The 19,379-nt window shown below is 31.8% G+C and overlaps 1 protein-coding gene across 3 annotated transcripts in view; it reads left to right on the plus strand.

The window, feature by feature from the left end:
• Window positions 1–19,379, plus strand: part of scel (sciellin) — a 35,091-nt gene that overhangs the window by 14,232 nt on the left and 1,480 nt on the right. The window contains exons 6-31 of one of the 3 annotated variants that reach the window (XM_005167970.6): window positions 1,043–1,078; window positions 1,570–1,614; window positions 1,705–1,773; window positions 1,926–2,006; window positions 3,295–3,357; window positions 3,461–3,490; window positions 3,573–3,644; window positions 3,719–3,778; window positions 3,932–3,985; window positions 5,711–5,740; window positions 5,824–5,871; window positions 8,726–8,755; window positions 8,860–8,931; window positions 9,096–9,149; window positions 11,994–12,023; window positions 12,110–12,181; window positions 12,257–12,301; window positions 12,455–12,508; window positions 14,630–14,659; window positions 16,166–16,243; window positions 16,326–16,397; window positions 16,606–16,662; window positions 16,745–16,804; window positions 16,913–16,981; window positions 17,061–17,169; window positions 19,190–19,292. In XM_005167970.6, the coding sequence (XP_005168027.2) occupies window positions 1,043–1,078; window positions 1,570–1,614; window positions 1,705–1,773; window positions 1,926–2,006; window positions 3,295–3,357; window positions 3,461–3,490; window positions 3,573–3,644; window positions 3,719–3,778; window positions 3,932–3,985; window positions 5,711–5,740; window positions 5,824–5,871; window positions 8,726–8,755; window positions 8,860–8,931; window positions 9,096–9,149; window positions 11,994–12,023; window positions 12,110–12,181; window positions 12,257–12,301; window positions 12,455–12,508; window positions 14,630–14,659; window positions 16,166–16,243; window positions 16,326–16,397; window positions 16,606–16,662; window positions 16,745–16,804; window positions 16,913–16,981; window positions 17,061–17,169; window positions 19,190–19,292 (1,523 nt within the window). 3 annotated transcript variants of the gene reach the window in all.

Raw genomic sequence — 19,379 nt, forward strand, 5'->3', positions numbered from 1 at the left:
TTCGGTCGTAATTGTTTTTCAAGTGACCATAACAGACCTTCAATCAAACATACAAACCTCTCAGTCACTAGCCCCTTTCACACAGTGATACCGGTAAATATCCGGAAAATTTCCGGAACGACTTTACCGGTATGTTCAAAAAAGCGCTGTTCACACAGGCGAGGACGTTACGGAAAATTTCCGGAAAAGAGCATTCACACATCCATTCCAAAATACCGGTAAATTCTGACATCATTCACCACAAATGAGCTTTAAACGGCTGCGCTTGTATTTGTAAACATTTGACTAAATTACAAACTCTTTTGATGATCAATATTGTGAACAACTTTCACTGGATCATATTCGCATGTCGAGATGTTCATAATATGTGCGTGTGCTGACGCTCACAGGCTGTTTCATGGGCACACGCAAAGCTTGAAGGTAAACAAACAACGGCTTATCATAAGCATCTTATCGATGATTATTTGCACAGTTGGCATTAAGAAGAACATATAAACGTGATCTGACTAACTTCTAGCAGCTAAATGTGTCTGGAAAAATATTCAAAGGCTTTTATTCTCACAAACCGCGCGGACGTAAATGCGTCTGACTGTTGTGATTGGCTAAAGCAGAAGTCTTACGTCAGCACGTTCTAGACGTGCACGAGCTTATTCCGGAAATCTTCCTTCTGCGTTCACACAGCGCAGCATTCCGGCAAATTGCCGGTAATGTTACAACTTCTCTTTCCGGAAAATAGCCAGAACGAATTTACCGGTATTTTCAAAAAGGACCTGTTCACACATACAACCTTTCCGGAAAATTGCCGGTAATTTTCCAGAAAGGTCTGTATGTGTGAAAGGGACTATTGACTATTAGAATTAGCTAAAGGAAAGGGAGTGAATGTTTTTTGTAATCAATTTGTAAAAACATCTTAAGGCAGGGCTGATAATATTGAACTTAATTTCTTTTTTTATTGGTTGTTTATATCACGTTTATGATTTAATTGTGAGATGTGGCTTCTGATATGGTGCTATGGTCTTATATGATTGTTTTCCTTTTGTAGATTTGGTGGGAGCCAAGACAAGCTGAATGAAACCAGGTAAAACAAACGCTTATCACTGCACCATCTCATCCATCCAGAAGTTGTAAATCAGACAGTTGTAAATCTATGAACTAGTACAATATGTTTAACACACTAATACAATACAATAATCTAACAAACAACATGATTGTACATTTAAAGAGATAGTTCAGACAAAAATGAATTATTTCCTGCCTCTTTTTTGCTGAACACAAAAGCAGATAACTTAAAGAATGATAATAGCTGGCACCCATTGACTTTTACAGTTGGGAAAAAAAATACTATTAAAGTCAATGGGTGCCAGCAATCAAAAAATTTTTTTCTAATTATGTTCTATTGTGTTCATCAGAAGAAATACAAGTAATAAGTGTGAGTGATTGATAATTTTCATCTTTGGGTGAACTATTTTAAACTAGTCACTACTGTTCGGAAGAGTGATGAGAATTCAACAATGATGGGAATTTAAAACATTTTAAGAGCTCTTTTGTCTTTCCAACCCAACCCTACAGAACCCCATTAAATAAACCATCTGTGAAATCGCTGCCCAGGACAAGGTAATGCTTCGAAAGTCTCCGAGACACACCCGTTTAAATGTCAGATGTATGATAACTGGCTTCTTACAAAAATAATGATCACTCTTTCAGCACTACCAGCACGACAACAACAGTCAAAAATGGCACAAAGACAACTGAGACGACTGTGACCACTACCAAGTAAGATACTGAGAGAATATGTTATATGTGTTGTGCTATTCAGTTTACAGTCAGAGGAAATGTAAAGAATGACAAGATCAATCCAAACAGTTTCTGTTATTCTAAAGCAGTTTTTGCTATTTTAACTGTTTTTTTTATCATTTTTCCACTAGACAGGATGTGGTGAAATCATCTACCAAACTCGAGACAGTCATTGATAGAAACCCGGCAGATTCAAGTACCAGGAGAACAGGGTAAATCAGTTCACTCTAACAAGCATTTGATCATAGATTTTAATTGAGCTCTACACTTAAAGGTGTGTGTCATTGCATTATAATGAATATTAAATGCATAGTTCACCCAAAAGTAATAACACCTCACCATTTTCTCACCCTCAAGTAGTCACAAACATTTACAAGTTTATTTTGTGTTGTTGTTGTTGAACACAAAATAAGATATTTTGAGGAATGTTTAGAAGTGGTAACCACTGATATCCATAGTGGGGGAAAAAAAACACTGTGGAAGTCAATGGTTACATATTTCCAAGGTTTTTAAAATATCTTCAAAGAAAGAAACTCGGTAACACTTTATTTTGATGGTCCATTTGAGTATTAGTAGACTGTCTGCTTAATATCTGTTGATACTGCTCCTTCAACAGATATTTAACTGATAATAAGAAACTTTGCAAGTATATGTCAACTTACACTATCCCAACCCCAACGTAACAGTCTACTTAATCTAATGAGAAATAGTTGGCAAGTAGATGCAATTTAACCTTAATTCAACAAACAGACCATCAAAATAAAGTGTGACTAGAAACTCAAACATGTTTGTGACAAGTGAAGTGTGGGTAAAGGATGACAGATTTTTAAAATTATCTTCTTTAAAGCAATTTAATTGAAATTGGCACTTTTAAAAACGCATTTTATACATTTTAAGTGGCTGTGTGACAAACGTAGATACACTATTCAAAACTAAATGGCCTTTATGTAGAATTTATAAACTGTTATTAGTGACACCAGTGGCTGTTAAGTGAAATGCAGGCAGCAACCTGTGAGAGATCAAACATGGCGGCAAAAGTCTATAGAGGTCAATAAATTTAGATCTGGTTTTCAAAATCTCAAGTTTAAATTGGGTACTACCAAAGAAAGAGAAAACAGATAAAACTGTAGGTTGTGCAAAGACTGTAGGCTAAATGTCAGTTTTGTTTGCCCCTTCGTGATGAGAAATGAGTGCCACCTTGAACCTGAGGTTGTAGTATTGTGACTGCTAAAGAGTAAAACTTTGTATTATTGCATTGCATAAGGATTTGTTTTATTTGCTTCTATAACGCATGACAAGGACTACCATACATCAAACTTGCCTGATGTGGATTTCCTAACAGTAAACTGACCGTTTTCTAATGCAAGCTTTCAAGTACAGGTCATCTTCAGTTTGCTCTGCCATGTTGGTAAAGCACGCTCAGTAATCTGTGTTAGGAACTTTTCATATAGCATTGAGGGTCTCTGTATGTCTCATTGCACATGTTATCTGTTCCTAAAGTGACTACAAAACAACAAGACAAGAGGACATCACTGTGAAGTCATCAAAGGACACTGTTGATGGGTGAGTGTTAAAGCAGAAGCTCATAATTCAATTATTGTTAGTTGCATTTGTACTTTTTTAAATGTGTATTTAAAAAAATAAACCTTTAATTCTTTTTGTGTAGACCGTCTTCACCTGTCAAGACCACTACAAGGTAGAGTAAGCATAGCCTTTTTTTAAAATATCTGACTGTGATTTCTTTGACTTTCTAAACATCTTAATGTTTTGAATTCAAGCATCAAAAGCTACACCAAGGAGGACGTTTTACCAGCTAAAACAACACCCTATTCTGTCCAATCCACAAAGAGGTGAGAACCTTACAGAGCATGCTTTGATTTCAGTTACTTTATGACAAAAAGGGTCACTGAATGTTTTTCCACAGCTCTGAGAATCTCACACCAACATCATCAATCATGACAACTAACACAAAACCTGAAATCAGGTAAGTGGTATCTAAATGACTCAATCAATAACGTATTTTAATAGGAATTTAAACCTCAGCCTTCTACATGATTCTGTAGTTCCACTGCTGATCTGAATCTGAACTGAAAATCTAGTATTTATTGCTAAATGAACTTGTTGTTTGTTCCTAAAGTGACTCCAAGACTGAAGTGGTTACTGTAAAGTCATCAAAGACTGTCATTGATACGTAAGTGCCTCATCTGATGGAGAGAACATGCTAAATACAAAGAAATCAAACGTGTCTTATCATATATTCTTCTATTAGAATTAGTCTTTAAGTAGTATGCATTTGTTGTTTACTTTAAATCTCAAAAATATACAAAGAATAAAACAACCTACTGTATGTGGTTGAATGGTCGCTCACAGCAGGAAGGTCCCTGGTTTGAGTCCTGGCTGAGCCAGGATGTCTTTTTGTTGGCATGTTCTCCTCATGATCGTGTTAGTTTGCTCCATGTGTTAGGGTTTTACACACAGTCCAAGACATGTGATATAGGTGAATTGGATAACTAAATTGGCTGTATTGTGCAAGTGCATGTTTGTGTTTTATTTGCATGCTAGTGCAAAGGGATGTGTCTTTAGTAGATTTAGAAGGAAAGAGTGTGTCTGCCTCCCAAACTGTGTTAGAAAAACTGTTCCACAGTTTAGGCACAAGTTATGAAATAAATATTTTCATTTTTTTTTTTTTTTTTTGCAAGGGACAAAAAAAATCCCTTTATAGTACACAATTTCACATAAAACTACAGAAAATACACAATGGCTGTATATTTTAGTTTCACACTCATTAACATTTGTGAATTTACAGTACAAATAGTGACAAATGGTGACATCGCAATAAAAGTCTATATAAATGTATTTTGTGTGTGTGTGTGAAATAAGGGAATGTGCCCCATGGTATATATGAAGTGTCTCCATAACAGTTCTTAGTTTGGCAAGCCCTGTTAAAGAAGGGAATAAGCCAAGGGAAAGTAAGTGAATGAGGGAGAAAAAGACACATGAGTGTACTTAATAAAATATGGTTAACTTTTTATACTATAATAAATGCTGGTGTCACACGGGAGACCCTGACAAGGGAAATGTGGATTCAAATGCAGGTTTATTAAACAGAGAATGGTCAGACAGGCAATGTCACAATCAGGAGCAAATGGTTGTATACAGGGAATCCATAGTCGTAGTCGAATACAGGCAGGCAGCAGGCAACATAAAAAAACAAATAAACAAGGCTAAGGTCAAAAACACTGCAGAACAAGGCAAGGAAAACCCGCCATAATGTTAATTTGACAGATGAAGAAGACTCAGCCATGAGTGTGTGTGTGTGTGTGTGTGGTTTAAAAAGTCCATTTAATTGTCTTTGACAATCCTCCGGCTGTGTGTTTGCAATCAGCCAGGATCAGGAACCGGTGTGAGTGTGTGTGGTGCATGACTGGATCTGTAATCCATAAACTGGTGGATTTTTAATCTGTAGCTATCTGCAACTACTAGAGATCATAACAGATAGGTTTCATACAATATCTTTTTTTGTTGGGACAATATAAGGAATTAAGCTATTTTAGTCATTTATTTTTTTATTTATTTATTTTTTTTTTACAAATTTAAGTGGATTGGACATAAAACAATTAAGTTGCCCCCCAACCCTCCCCAAAAATAAATATCATTTTATTAAAAAAATATTTTAAATAAATAGTTTGAACAAGCAGAGAAGATTTTTAGGTGACCAACTGTATAGTTTCATACAGTAACTGTTTTATAAAATGTTTAATAACACACTTAAATATGCTAAAAATTTGATTTTTTTATTTCATATACTGTCATGTAAACACTCAAAATATGCTATGTAAATTCTGTGTAATCTGATATATTGTCATAATTTCTGTCTTTGTGTATTAACACTGAACCTACTATTCTTGTTGTTTAGACCAGCTTCACCTGTAAAGACCACCACAAGGTATAGTAGTTCTTGATTACAGATTCATGACCAACTTGAAATAATCAAACTACTCTATTAACCTTTATTAATTGCAACTTTAGCATCAAGACTTATACCAAGGAGGATGTTACATCCACAAATACAAAGAGGTGAGAACCTTAAAGAAAACTCCATGCATCCAATTTCAGTCCAACTAAACAAGACTTTAAGAAGAGTGTTCGTTGTTAAAAATTACGCTTGTTGTTTGTTCCTAAAGTGACTCCAAGATGAGCCCTAAGTCATGACCCACATATTTACTTGTTTTTTAAACATCAATCCTATCTTAAAATTAAATCCACATCTAATTCTTAACCCTAAACTTTACTACACATGATGTGGTTAGAAAAAAAAAAATCTCATGTTAAAATTGATGACGACGCTTGAAGTTTCTATTTCAGAAATTACTATTTCTGTGATGCAGTGGTGGAAGAGTCTGGAAAAATCATACTCAAGTAAAAGTACCATTACTTGCCTGAAAATGTAGAGCAAATAAAGTAAAAGTATCTGTTGTAAATATTAACCAAAGTTTGAGTAAAAAGTAGCTTTTTAAAAGTACTCAAGAGTAGTGAGTATTGCACTTTGAAAAGTCGATGCATTAACATTTATGGACGTGTGTAAACGTAACATTCTGTAGTGCATTGAATTATTGCCCAGCAGGCACACAACATCGTAAGACGTTAATATTAGGTTAGATTTAGGTTTTCAGGTGACCAAAATTCAATGTCTAGACATCGTCTAAGGACAACATTATTTTGATGTTCAATAACAACATCAAATGACGATATTTGGATCTATTTCAGATTGTCTGAAAGACTAAAACGTCATACCAACGTCATATTGTTTTTAAATACTGACATTTATTCATCAGGTATGGCAACCAAAATCCAATGTCTGATAGACGTCATAGTGGTAACGCACACACAACATCAAGCTGTAAAATCATTAGATGTTGATATTTGGTTGGTTTTAGGTTGGACATTGACGTTGGCCTGATGTTGAGTTCTGAGGCTAAACTGATTTTCGTTTCCAAACAAAATGCAACACACCCATGACGTCAGGGTACAATGTCAATCTGACGTCATGTTGTTGATGTCTCGTGCCTGCTGGGTGTTTAAGGCCATTTTGGTCATCATACATTAAACATCCGTCATCTTCTCATCAGTGACATGCATCTAAACATGGTCTCTGGGTCATTGTGTGTAAAGATTTTGGACATCCTCTTGGACACTTTTAATGCTTCCAAACAGTTTGCTGCAATTATAAAACGCCCTTTCCTTGAGGTAGTTCATTATGATGTGATTTACCTTCTATGTGCGATTTGATTGGACAGGACTGACTTTTCTAATCCCCATAGACAGGAAATAATAAAGTAGTGTGACTGCAGGTTGTAGAGTGGAGTAAAAGTACCGATATACTGCACTAAAAATGTACTCAAGGGAGTACACATTTTTAAAACGACTTAGTAAATTACAATTCCTGAGAAAAACTATTTAATTACAGTAATTTGAGTATTTGTAATTAGTTACTTTACACCACTGCTGTGATGTCACGGCTGAACAACAGTGAAAACTACTAAGACAATGATAACCTCAGGTCCTGATTATGTGCCGTATGTACTGTAACACACATACATCACTGAGACATCTATTTAATTTTTGTGTTTACCAAAAATTTTTATTAGAGTGATTGTTCGTCTGCAAAACAATTATTAGAACAGATGTCAATTTTCAGATGCTAAATAGATGTTTATAAAATCTTTAATATGTTTAAATTTATAATGTTTATTCAGCAGACATTATATAGATCCGTGTTTCTCAAGGGTCGCGGGAACATTTTCAGTGGGTCTTGGAGTGTGTGGTCAAAAAAACAACAAAAGTTATTTTTTTTTCTTATTTTGCTTATACTAGACTTTTATTTTGAAATGTGTGCGCGACAACCCTACAATTTGACATGTGAAATTTCATTTAATTATGGCAATAAATATGTCAAAGGGCAAGTACGACCCCGAATATGTAAAGACCTAAAGCCTCAGTGTCATATGTAGTGAGGTGCACTCTTAAAGAGCATGAAACCTTCTAAATTAAAACGACATTTAGAAACTAGACAAATATTTTTATTAACAGTTCAGTTTAGTTCATGGTAACTGAACCTTTCCTTACCCTAACCACTGTTTCCAGTATTTGTGGTTTTTACTTTATAATATTTCTATAATTTGATACATTTTGTTAAACAACAGCAATAAAATATTGTTTATTTGTGAGTCTTGGTGAATTTCTTATGATTTATCTGTCACTACTTGTTCATGTTAACAAATAAATACAAATTAATTATAATTGCTAAAATTGTATTATAGCTCCTAAAAATTTGGGTCGCGGGTTGATGACCATGTAAAAATGTGAGTCTATTGACCAAACCAGTTGAGAACCCCTGATAATGATGTTTATTAGATCTTTGAACACAGCAGATATATCTTTAAAATACATATTGCATGATCAGAAAGATCGAGAAAAGGGATTCAGGAGAGTTATTACAACCTAACAAACACCTCCTTCTAACCATTTCAATTTGTTGTCTTAGCGCTGTCAAAACTGCTATTTGAAGGGGCATGGTTAAGTATGTTAACCACTCCTATACCTCAAATAATAATATGAGAATTTAACAAACAAGAAGTGCATTTTCAGATTTCAATTTTAGATTACAAGGGAAAACAAATTATTTTTTCTTAATGACATACACAGAAGAATTGTTCACCAAACTAGCAATGTGAGCTTACAAAATCAGTATGGTTAGTTCTGAGTACTTGTGTACTTTAGTATACAATAAACAGATCAGCTCTGAATGGATGATTGGAATGTTGTTCCAGGAACAACATGTTAATATAGAAAAGTGACACTTGGTAAGTTTTTTTGCTTTGTTTTTCTGCATTTGTATATTAAAATTCAACCTATCATTCTTTTTGTTTAGGCCAACTTCACCTGTCAAGACCACCACTAGGTACAGTTACAGCTAACAAATCCTGATAAAAATAATATGTCAACAGATTCCTGGTCTATAAAAAGTTGTCTACTCTTAGAACATTTAAACTATTTTAATTACAGCATCAAAACCTTCACCAAGGAGGATGTTTCACCAGCTAAATTAACAACAACAACAACCTACACCACAAAGAGGTGGGAGCTTGAAGTCATTTCAAACTTTCAGTATTTACAATATAATTAAAGGAATAGCTCACGCAAAAAGGAAAATTCTGTCACCATTTATTCATTCTCATTACTCATGAACTTGAACCTTGAGACTAAAATGTTGATCCCTATATATTTTTGTGTGTCTAAAGTGACTACAAGACTGAAGTGGCTACTGTGAAGTCATCAAAGGACATCATTGATATGTGAGTATCATAAATCACTGCTTCACAACTGATGACTCATGAATTGAAAAATGGGGTAAATGGTAATATGGGACATTAATATGCATAGATATATACACTAGATCTCGCATAGGGTCCTTGAGCATACGTCAATAGTGCCACCACATTGGTACAGTGCTCCCAAGACAAATGTCATTCAACCGCACTATTCAAGACAGTGTTATTACATGAAGATGCGGGACTTTAGAGCTGTCTACGGGTGTAGTAACGAGTAAACAAAGAAAACAAAGCACAAAGGAAGAACATTTCATAGGTAAGATTAAGTTTTTTTCTGTTTTTGTATGTTCTGAACTTTTGTGCTAATCAGGTAACGTTATTGATGATAACAGTCACTTACTGCATTCACCATAAGGCAAAGCAGCTCCAACTCGCACTGAACACTCGGCTTATGCTAGTTTTGTTGAATAAAATCAGCAAACATTGCAAAAGAAATATGACAACGAGATGCTGCGCTGCCAGAAACTTGTATTATTGTCGGCTAACGTTAGTGAAAGAGTCGTTCGGGGGATTCATTCACAAACGAATTGCTCCCTCCGTCAGTATGAGAAGTGAAAGCAGGAGAAGAGGAGGTGTGTTTCAGGACACGGATTAGATCAAATTTAACAGGGAGGGTGGATAGTACATTTCTCTACACACAAACACAAGCTTTTTGTCAGAAATCAATGTAGAAAAGTGATGTGAAATTATAATTTTCGTAATTAGAAAAAAAATTACATCCTAACATCCAGGAAAACTCCCGATCATAGATATATGTGTATATGTGTATATCTCTGGCTTTGGATGGCCACAGTCCTTCACTGTACCTTGGTCTCGCATTCATTTCAAAGGAGCGCTACCCTGTAGCAAGATGGCGGCGCTATTGACGCATTCCGTCCAATAGACAACAATAAGCCAGGCGACATCTAATGTATATATCTATGATTAATATGCATGGCCAAGGCTGCATTTGATTGGCCACATTTCATACTGAAGAATATAATTCATATTATAACAATGACATTTGCCCCCTTATTTCTAAGTTTATCTAAGCTTATATAAACATATATGTCCTTTTTGAAAACAGTCACTTCTTTACATTGTTTTCTATAAGTTATTTGATGCACATAATCAACATAGGCTCATTCTGAAAACGTACATTGTGTTTAAAAGACAAAAGAAGATACTTTAAAGAATGTTTGAATCCAGGAACCACTAACTTCCATAGTATGAAATACAAATACTGTGGAAGTTAATGGTTATAGGTTTCCAACGTTCTTCAATGTATGCTCTTTGTGTAAATAACAGGGGAAAAAACAGACTTTTCATTTAATACATACAGTTGAAGTCATAATTATTAGATGCCTTTGATTTTTAAATATTTCCTAAATGGTGTTTAACAGAGCAAGGACATTTTCACAGTATGTCTGATAATATTTTTTCTTCTGGAAAAAGTCTTATTTGTTTTATTTTGGCCAGAATAAAAGTTTAAACTTTTAAATTTTATTTTATTTTTTTTTACTATTTAAAATTTATTAGCCCCTTTATACTGTATATTTTTTAATAGTCTACAAAACAAACCATCATCATGCAATAACTTGCCTAATTACCCTAACCTACATAGTTAACCGAATTAAATCAGTTAACCTTTAAATGTCACTTTAAGCTGTATAGAAGTGTCCTGAAAAATATCTAGTCAAATATTGTTTACTGTCATCATGGCAAAGATAAAATAAATCAGTTTATTAACTCGGAAATGAGTTATTAAAATGTTTAAAAATGTGTTGAAATTTTTATTTTCCGTTAAACAGAAATAGGGGGAAAAATAAACAGGAGAGCTAAAAGTGTAATGACACATTTTAAATAATGAGGATTTAATTTACTTAAAAAAAAAATAAATCAATAGTTTTCTAGTACTGGGTTGAGGCTGGAAGGGTATACTGCATAAAACATATGCCAGAGTAGTTGGCGGTTCATTCCGCTGTAGTGACCCCTGATAAATATGTGACTAAACTGAAGGAAAACGAATGAATGAATGAATAATGTACAGTAACTTTAAATGTAAATCCAAATTAAATTACAATCCAGTATGTACTGTATGTGCTGTAGTATTTGTATGTTTTAGCACACTCTCAGAAATAAAGGTACAGGAGCTGTCACTGGGGCAGTACCTTTTCAAAATATACATATTTGTACCCAAAGAGTCCACAGTAGTACCTCAAAGGTGCATATTAGTGCCGAAATGTACCTAAAAAGTACCTTTGAGGTTCCATTATGGACCCTTCAGGTAAAAATATGTATCTTTTAAAAAGGTATTGCCCAAGTGACAGCCCCTATACCTTTATTTCTGAGAGTGTACTAAAACATACAAATATTAAAGCACATACAGTACATACTGGATTGCTATTTAATTTTAACTGACAGCCCCTGTACCTTTATTTCTGAGAGTGCATGTAATAAAAAAACACCAAAATAAGTGCATGTTAGAACACAAAAATGGTTTAATGTACGCGTTAAAATAAAAATTTAAATTAAATAATTAACTTTCATTAAGCAAACTTAAGTTGCAATACACTTTTTATAAGCCCTGTTTTTAAATGTACTTTTAAAATGAGATTTAAAATACATTACAATCACCATAAGATTAAGGGACATTTTGCATATTTTGGGATATTTCAGTATATTGTAATCCTAAAATACACCTAAAACGCTGTAGTAAAATTTCAAAATTCAATATGCTCAAAATAGTCCCTTAATTCTGTTGGAAGATGCTTTTAGTTTGTTGTTGTTTTTTAAACTTAAACCTATCTTTTTTTTGTTTTTGTTTAGACCAGCTTCACCTGTGAAGACCACAACAAGGTACAGTGGTTCTTAATTACAGATTTCCAACAAGCCTGAAATAATCAGACCATTCTCTATTAACCTCTTATTAATCTCAATGTTAGCATCAAAACCTACACCAAGGAGGATGTTACATCCCCTAAAACAACACCATATTCTGTGCGCTCCACAAAGAGGTGAGAGATCCTTAAAGAAAACTTCATGCTCAAGTCATTGCAAGACAAAGAGCCTCACTGAATGTTTCTCCACAGCTCTAAGGACTTTCTGTATGATACTCCTACTAAAACGTCAATCAGGTATGCGGTATCTAAATGACTCAGTCAACATTCTAAGAAACGGTATTATTTTTCATCACATTCTCAGCAGGCCACAGGATTGTGTAGTTCCGCCACTGAATATGTAAAGCATTTATTTAAAAAAAACAAAAAAATGTATTTTTTTTCCCAAAGTGACTACAAGACTGAAGTGGTTACTGTAAACTCATCAAAGGACATCGTTGACATGTGAGTGTCATATATAATCTTTTTTTTTTTTTTTTTTTTTGCTGTTTCTGCACAGAATTTCATAAGAAAAAAATAAAATAAACTTCTTAACTAAGATCCTTAATAATATATGGTTTACAATGCAAATCCAATTAGAATCACTTGTAAATAAAGATACAGATCTCTCATATAATACAGTACATCCACTAAAAGGTTAAGAAAATATTATTTTACAAATGTAAGTCCATGCAAATCAAATGAACATTTACACATTCAGTAGTCCTGCTGAAATGAACATAAAAAATGCTATAAATATACACAGGTGAAGTTATTAGCCCCTTCCCCTCTAATTATTAACTAGGTTACTTAGGTTAACTAGGCAGTTTAGGGTAATTAGGCAAGTTATTGTATGGCTTGTTCTGATGGCTTGTTCTGTAGATTATCTGAAAAAAAAAGCTTAAAAGGCTAATAATATTGACCTTAAAAAATGAGTTAAAATTAGTAACTGCTTTTATTCTGGCTGAAATAAAACAAATAAGACTTTCTCTATAAGAAAAAATATTATCAGACATACTGTTAAGTTAATACATTTGCATAAGTAAATACATAGATTGAATTATGCGCTCAAAATTCTGTGGATTTATGTGGGCACAAATGATAACTTACATCAATAAAAATACATCAGTAGACATAAAATAGCAAAATAAAGTCCTGTATAGAAACATAGACATTTGTTGGAAAATAAATAAATTGTTTATGTAACTTTTATGAAAAAAGTGCACTTCTGCATACTGTACAGTACTTTCAAAAAGAGCTCTATTTATGGAAGTAATATTGTTAGTAATTATTATGAATTAATTAAGTATTGTTAAGTTGAAACTGAATGTAATGTTTTCAGACAGTTAATTATATTAAAGTTACAATTAATGAAAATGTATTACATGTAGAAGAACTTTATAAGTATTGTTGTCCTGCTTAAGGAATTAATTACATATTTTTTTTAAATTTTGTCTTGTGTCTTTGAAATATGATCAAAGAAACTACTGAATGTACCAAAACCATTATTTTTAGTCATATTTAGTTTCTTGTTTGCAATTTAAATTTAAACTAGCTTGTTATTTACCTAACTACGTTTATATAATGATATATTTGAAAGATTTTAACAATTTAATTTTATTAATTACATTTCATACTAAATGTAAGTTTCCATAATATAATAAAGTAAATTATGTAATCAAACTATAATCAAGTGGACTTGTATGTAAGTAAAAACACATCGAATTAAAGATTATTAAAACAAATTTGTTGAATACATACTTTTATCTTTATAAAAAATGTTTAAAATGTTTAACTCTCTGTTCCTTGGAGGTAAAGTTCACCCTAAAATCTCAACTCAAGTGGTTCCAGACCTTTAAGAGTTTCCTTTTCTGTTTGAACAAATGAAAATATTTTGAAGAAAGCTGAAAACCTGTAACCATTTTCTATAGTAAGAAAGTCAAATATTATTAAACTCGATGGTTACAGGTTTTCAACCTTTTTCAAAATATAATCTTTTAATCTTGTTCAAAAGAAGAAAGACATTTTTGGGTAAACTATCCTTTTAAGTTGGGATTAAATTTATTATTTATTATTATTAAATTTAGTATAATATATATATATATATATATATATATATATATATATATATATATATATATATATATATATATATATATATATATATATTTTACTGAGTATTGTATTTTAGAATGTACATTTTGATTTGAGATTTAAAATACTGTTGAAATCACAATTATTAAACCCCTTTTTTCTTATTTAAATATTTAAAATGTTTAGCAGAGCTGAACATAATATTTTTTCTTTTAGAGAAAGTTTCATTTGTTTTATTTTGGCTAGAATAAAAGTTTAATAACTCTGTGTTTAACTGTACATTACATGTCAACATTCCATTAAATGAATTTTTTCACAACAGTACTACTACTAATGTTTGCATATTTTTTAGATAGTTTTAAATATTTTAATCCTAAAATACATCTCTCACAATGTTTCAAATCCACCCTACCCTAAACTGTCTCAAAATTCTGTCACTGTTAAATTGGTTTACTGTTTTTTAAACCCAATACTTTACTTCTTTATGTTTAGACCAACTTCCCCTGTCAAGACCACGACAAGGTACAGTAATTCTTGATTTCAGATTCATGACCACCATCAATTACTCAGACTGCTCTTTTAAAGGGCAAAACTGAAAAATCATCGTCGGCTAACCTTTCACTTTTCACAAACCTGTTTGAGTTTCTTTCTTCTGTCAAACACAAAAGATGATAATATGAAGAAAGCTGAAAACCTTTAACCTTTGAATTCTATAGCATTTATTTTTTCCAACTATGGAATTCAATCATAACCAGTTTTCAGCTTGATTGATTGGTAGAATACTGATCTGACGTTTGTGTGTATGTGTGTGTGTGTGTGTGTGTGTGTGTATATATGGTTCTTGAATCTGATTGGGTGATAGCCGTGTGATATTCTGCCAGTAACAGCACTTGTCCAGCCTCTGCAACCTTCACCCTTGTGTATTACTCCCCCCACATACAGCAACAAGCAGAGTACACTCTACAGTTTGCCAAATATTGCTGCTGTTGGGCAACATAATGTACTTTTAAGGATTTTTTGTTGTTGTTGAGAATGTAGTTGTTTAAATTGCAACTATGCCGATTATTCATAAGGATAGTGCCTATTTTCAATTATTCATAATATTTGAGAGACAGCGCGTCAGCGGCCATTAGCCTGTCTTTGGAGACAGTCCTTGCTTCAGCCCGCAGCTTAATGACATAGTTGACAATGGATTACACCTCCACAACCCTGAACCCAACCGTCACAGTAGCATGGCCGCTACTTTAGTGGGCGGTACAAGGTCTGCTATGTAGTTGATGATTACCTACACCTCCCCCTACCCTAAACCCAACCGTCACAGTAGCATTGGAGCTACCTTAGTGGACCGCTACGTAGTTGACGATCGACTATGTCATCAAGCTGCGGGCTGCAGCAAGGAAATCTTGTGTCTTTGAGCAACGACGGTTAACGAAGTTCATCGATAAGCCCTAAGAGAAAAACTGTGTAATTTCAAACTACAGCTGATCAAATCATTATTAAACAGATAAAAGATTTTCTAAGTCGATCTCTCTCTTATGTATGCTGTAGTGCTGTATTTATACCATAGTAATATTATGATCTCCCGATTGCAACAGAGAAATACTGGGGAATCTTTGTACAATGAGATGGCATTTCATTCTGTTCAGCCTTATAATCTTAAAATATGAGCAAAATCACCTGTTTTGTCATCACTTTAGACATTACGCTAAAGAGTCATTCAAAAACTACATATATATATATATATATATATATATATATATATATATATATATATATATATATATATATATATATATATATATATATATATATATATATATATATGAGCAATATCACACAAGTAGCACACAAAATAGCACTATAATTGAAATAGGTTTAACTGTATTGTTGTGTATTGTCCTTGTACAAATAAACTAAACTAAGAGCTTTCTTCAAAATATCTTCTTTTGAATCAATTAAGGAAGTGTAAATCGTGACAAAATTTTCATTTTTGGGTGAACTATTCCTTTAACATCTTATTAATTCCAGCTATAGCATCAAAAGCTACACTAAGGAGGATGTTTCGCCAACTAAAACAACATCGGATTCCATCCGATCCACAAAGAGGTGACGTAAAATTCCAACTACACTCCCTAAAATATTTTCAGTCACTGTAAAACAAAGAGCATCACTAAATGTCTCTCCACAGCTCGGAGGATCTTCTGTACGATACTCTCATACCGCTGTCAATCAAATCAACTAACAGCAAACCTGACAGCAGGTATGTTGCATTTGCACATTTATAAGGTGTGAACCCCTTTTGTGATGAGTTTGACATTTGCTTTGGCTTTTAAGTAGTTTAACCAGTCTTACGGCTGACTGGCTTAAAGCAGGCATACAGTTGTATTTAAGCTCTTTCATGACTTTTCATTAGAGCTTCCCTCTCAGCACAGCAGTGTTTGTAATATGGATTTTTATGGTTCTTACAGTCGTGAGGATTTGTCATCCTCCAAAACTGTCAGAACCGTGTACTCAACAATTGACAGGTAGGAAAATGTTTATTATTCAAGCTTCTTTTGCTTAAAAGTCATTTATTGTACTCTTATATATCTTTTTTTGAATAAATAGAAATGAGTGGAGTACAGACTTAAGTCCTTCTTACACCAGAACGTCATACACAGAAAGCAGGTTATGATGCATTTTTGGCATTTAAAAACATCACACACCGCATTTAAACAATGTTGATTAAATGAGACCAGGTTTGTTGATTTGGGATTGTTTTTTATCCCCACACAGGCCTTTTGAATACATGTCGGATTCTCTCACATCAAAAACTACTACGACTGTGTACTCATCACCGGAAAGGTATGGAGGCGGAAATAGTTTTCATTTAATTAAGTTATGCGTATAGTGCACATTTGAAATGCATGTTGTTTTGTTGCAGGAAAGTAAATGCGAAGGACATCTGCACATATTGCAATCAAAGCATGTACACAGATGAAAAGTTTATCTTGGATGACATGAACATAAACTGTCATGCAAGATGTTTCAAGGTTAGTTATTATTATTATTATTATTATTATTATTATTATTATTAATGAAAATATACATAATTTATTATCAATCACATAGGGTTCATTAGAAGTTTGAAGGCTTTGTTTTCCATCTTAATTTTATTTTGAAAGTTTTCTTTTGTGGTTTTCAGAAATTTTATTTTTAAAAAATATCTATAAAGATTTTTTTTGGTGTTTGTTATTTTATTCATTATTTTTGTTTTGTTTATTTAATCACAAAAGATCAATTTAAAATAATATATGTATTTGCATCTCATATATTTTCAAGTGTCATGGTTTTAGAGAAAAAAAAATGTATATATGAGTTTCAAATATGTTATAAACTATAATGGTTTTCATAAATATTTTTAATATATATTTGTATTTTCTAACAAAATATTGGTAATTATTTTTATTATTATTATTATTATTATTATTATTATTATTATTATTATTATTAATGATGATGAATATTTAAATATTTGTTGTCCAAAATATTTTACCATCTCTAACATAGGTTTCATTAGAAGTTTGAAGGCTTTTATTTCCTTTGTTTGTTTTCTTTTGTTAAAAATATTGTTTATGTTTTGTTGTTTTTTATTTGTTTATTTATTTTTTTATTTAATTACAGAATGTTAATTTCAAAATAATATATGTATTTGCATTAATGCTATTTTCAAGTAACATGGTTTTAGTGTTATGTTGATAAATATGCATAAATGAGTTTTAAATAAGCTACTTATAAACTATAATTGTTTTAAATATATATTTAAATGTTTATTTGTATTTTGTAACTAGTCGTATTTATTGTTATTATTATTATTGTTATTATTATTATTGTTATTATTATTATTGGTATTATTATTATTATTATTATTATTATTATTATTAGTCCCAGTACTGGGAAAACATATGCAGGATAAGTTGGCGGTTCATTCCACTGTGGTGAAAAAGGGACTAAACCTATGGAAAAGGAATGAATTATTATTATTATTATTATTATTATTATTATTATTATTATTATTATAATTAATGAGTATATAATTATGTGTTGTCAAAAATATTTTAGCATCAATGACAGGATTCAAAAGAGGTTTGAAGGCGTTTATTCTTTTGCTTTTTATTTTCATTTGAAAGTTTTTTTTTTTTTTATCATTTTAGTTATTTGTTACGTTTTAACATTTCATTTATTCATTTCTTTGTTTATTTTTTCCAATCTAAAATCTCAAACAATGTATGTATATCATTTTATTTGCTCTAACTTTAATGCTATTTTCAACTGACATGGTTTTAGTTTTATGTACAAAGTATATATATATAAGTTTATAACTTATAAGTTATAATAAGTTATAAGATAAGCTATCAACTATAATGATTTTCATAAATATTTGTTATGAATATTTGTATTTTCTAATAAAATATTTGTATATTTATTATTATTATTATTATTATTATTATTATTACTTAACTAATTATACATTTTGCCAAATTACAAAATTGAATTTAGGTATTCACTGTTTATGAAAACATTATGAATACAATAGGAATAATAATAAAAAAAACATTTAAATGTTTTAGTTTAGTTTTAACATTAAATTATGTGTTAAATATTTCAGAATCAGTTGATATGTATGAATGATTTTTTGTTTGTTTTTGTTTTGTTTTTGGTTCTTTAGCTGAATGTTTGTTTTATTTTTCATCATTTTAATAGTTTATATAAAATTGTTTATTTAGTTTTAACCTTCAGGATTAATATAAACTGAAAGATATATATCTTATATGTAGGCTATATCTTTTTCAGTTTATTATAATCCCGAAGGTTAATCTAAAGTATTACATGTAAATCATTTTATTTTCTTTAATGTTACTTTTAAGTAAAACTTTTTCTTCTTCTTTTTTTTACGTTTTATCTATAATAGATATTTCATAAATATTTTATTAATATTTCTTTTTTTTTGTATGTATGTATGTATATAATATGTATAATATAAACATACTCATGTATGATCTTTATTGTTAGTGTGGGGTGTGCAATACTTCACTGGGAAACCTGAGGGCTGGGGACAGCCTGTGGGTTTACCAGTGTGCGATTCACTGTGCAAGCTGCTTTGGTGTCACTAAGAGTAAGAAAACTCGATACAACTACATTTTTCAGTATTCTGAAACAAATAGTCAGTATGCTTGGCTAATAAACCAAAATGTATTTTAAA

The sequence above is a fragment of the Danio rerio genome, chromosome 9 (assembly GCF_049306965.1).
Source record: "Danio rerio strain Tuebingen ecotype United States chromosome 9, GRCz12tu, whole genome shotgun sequence".
Lineage (NCBI taxonomy): Eukaryota > Metazoa > Chordata > Actinopteri > Cypriniformes > Danionidae > Danio > Danio rerio.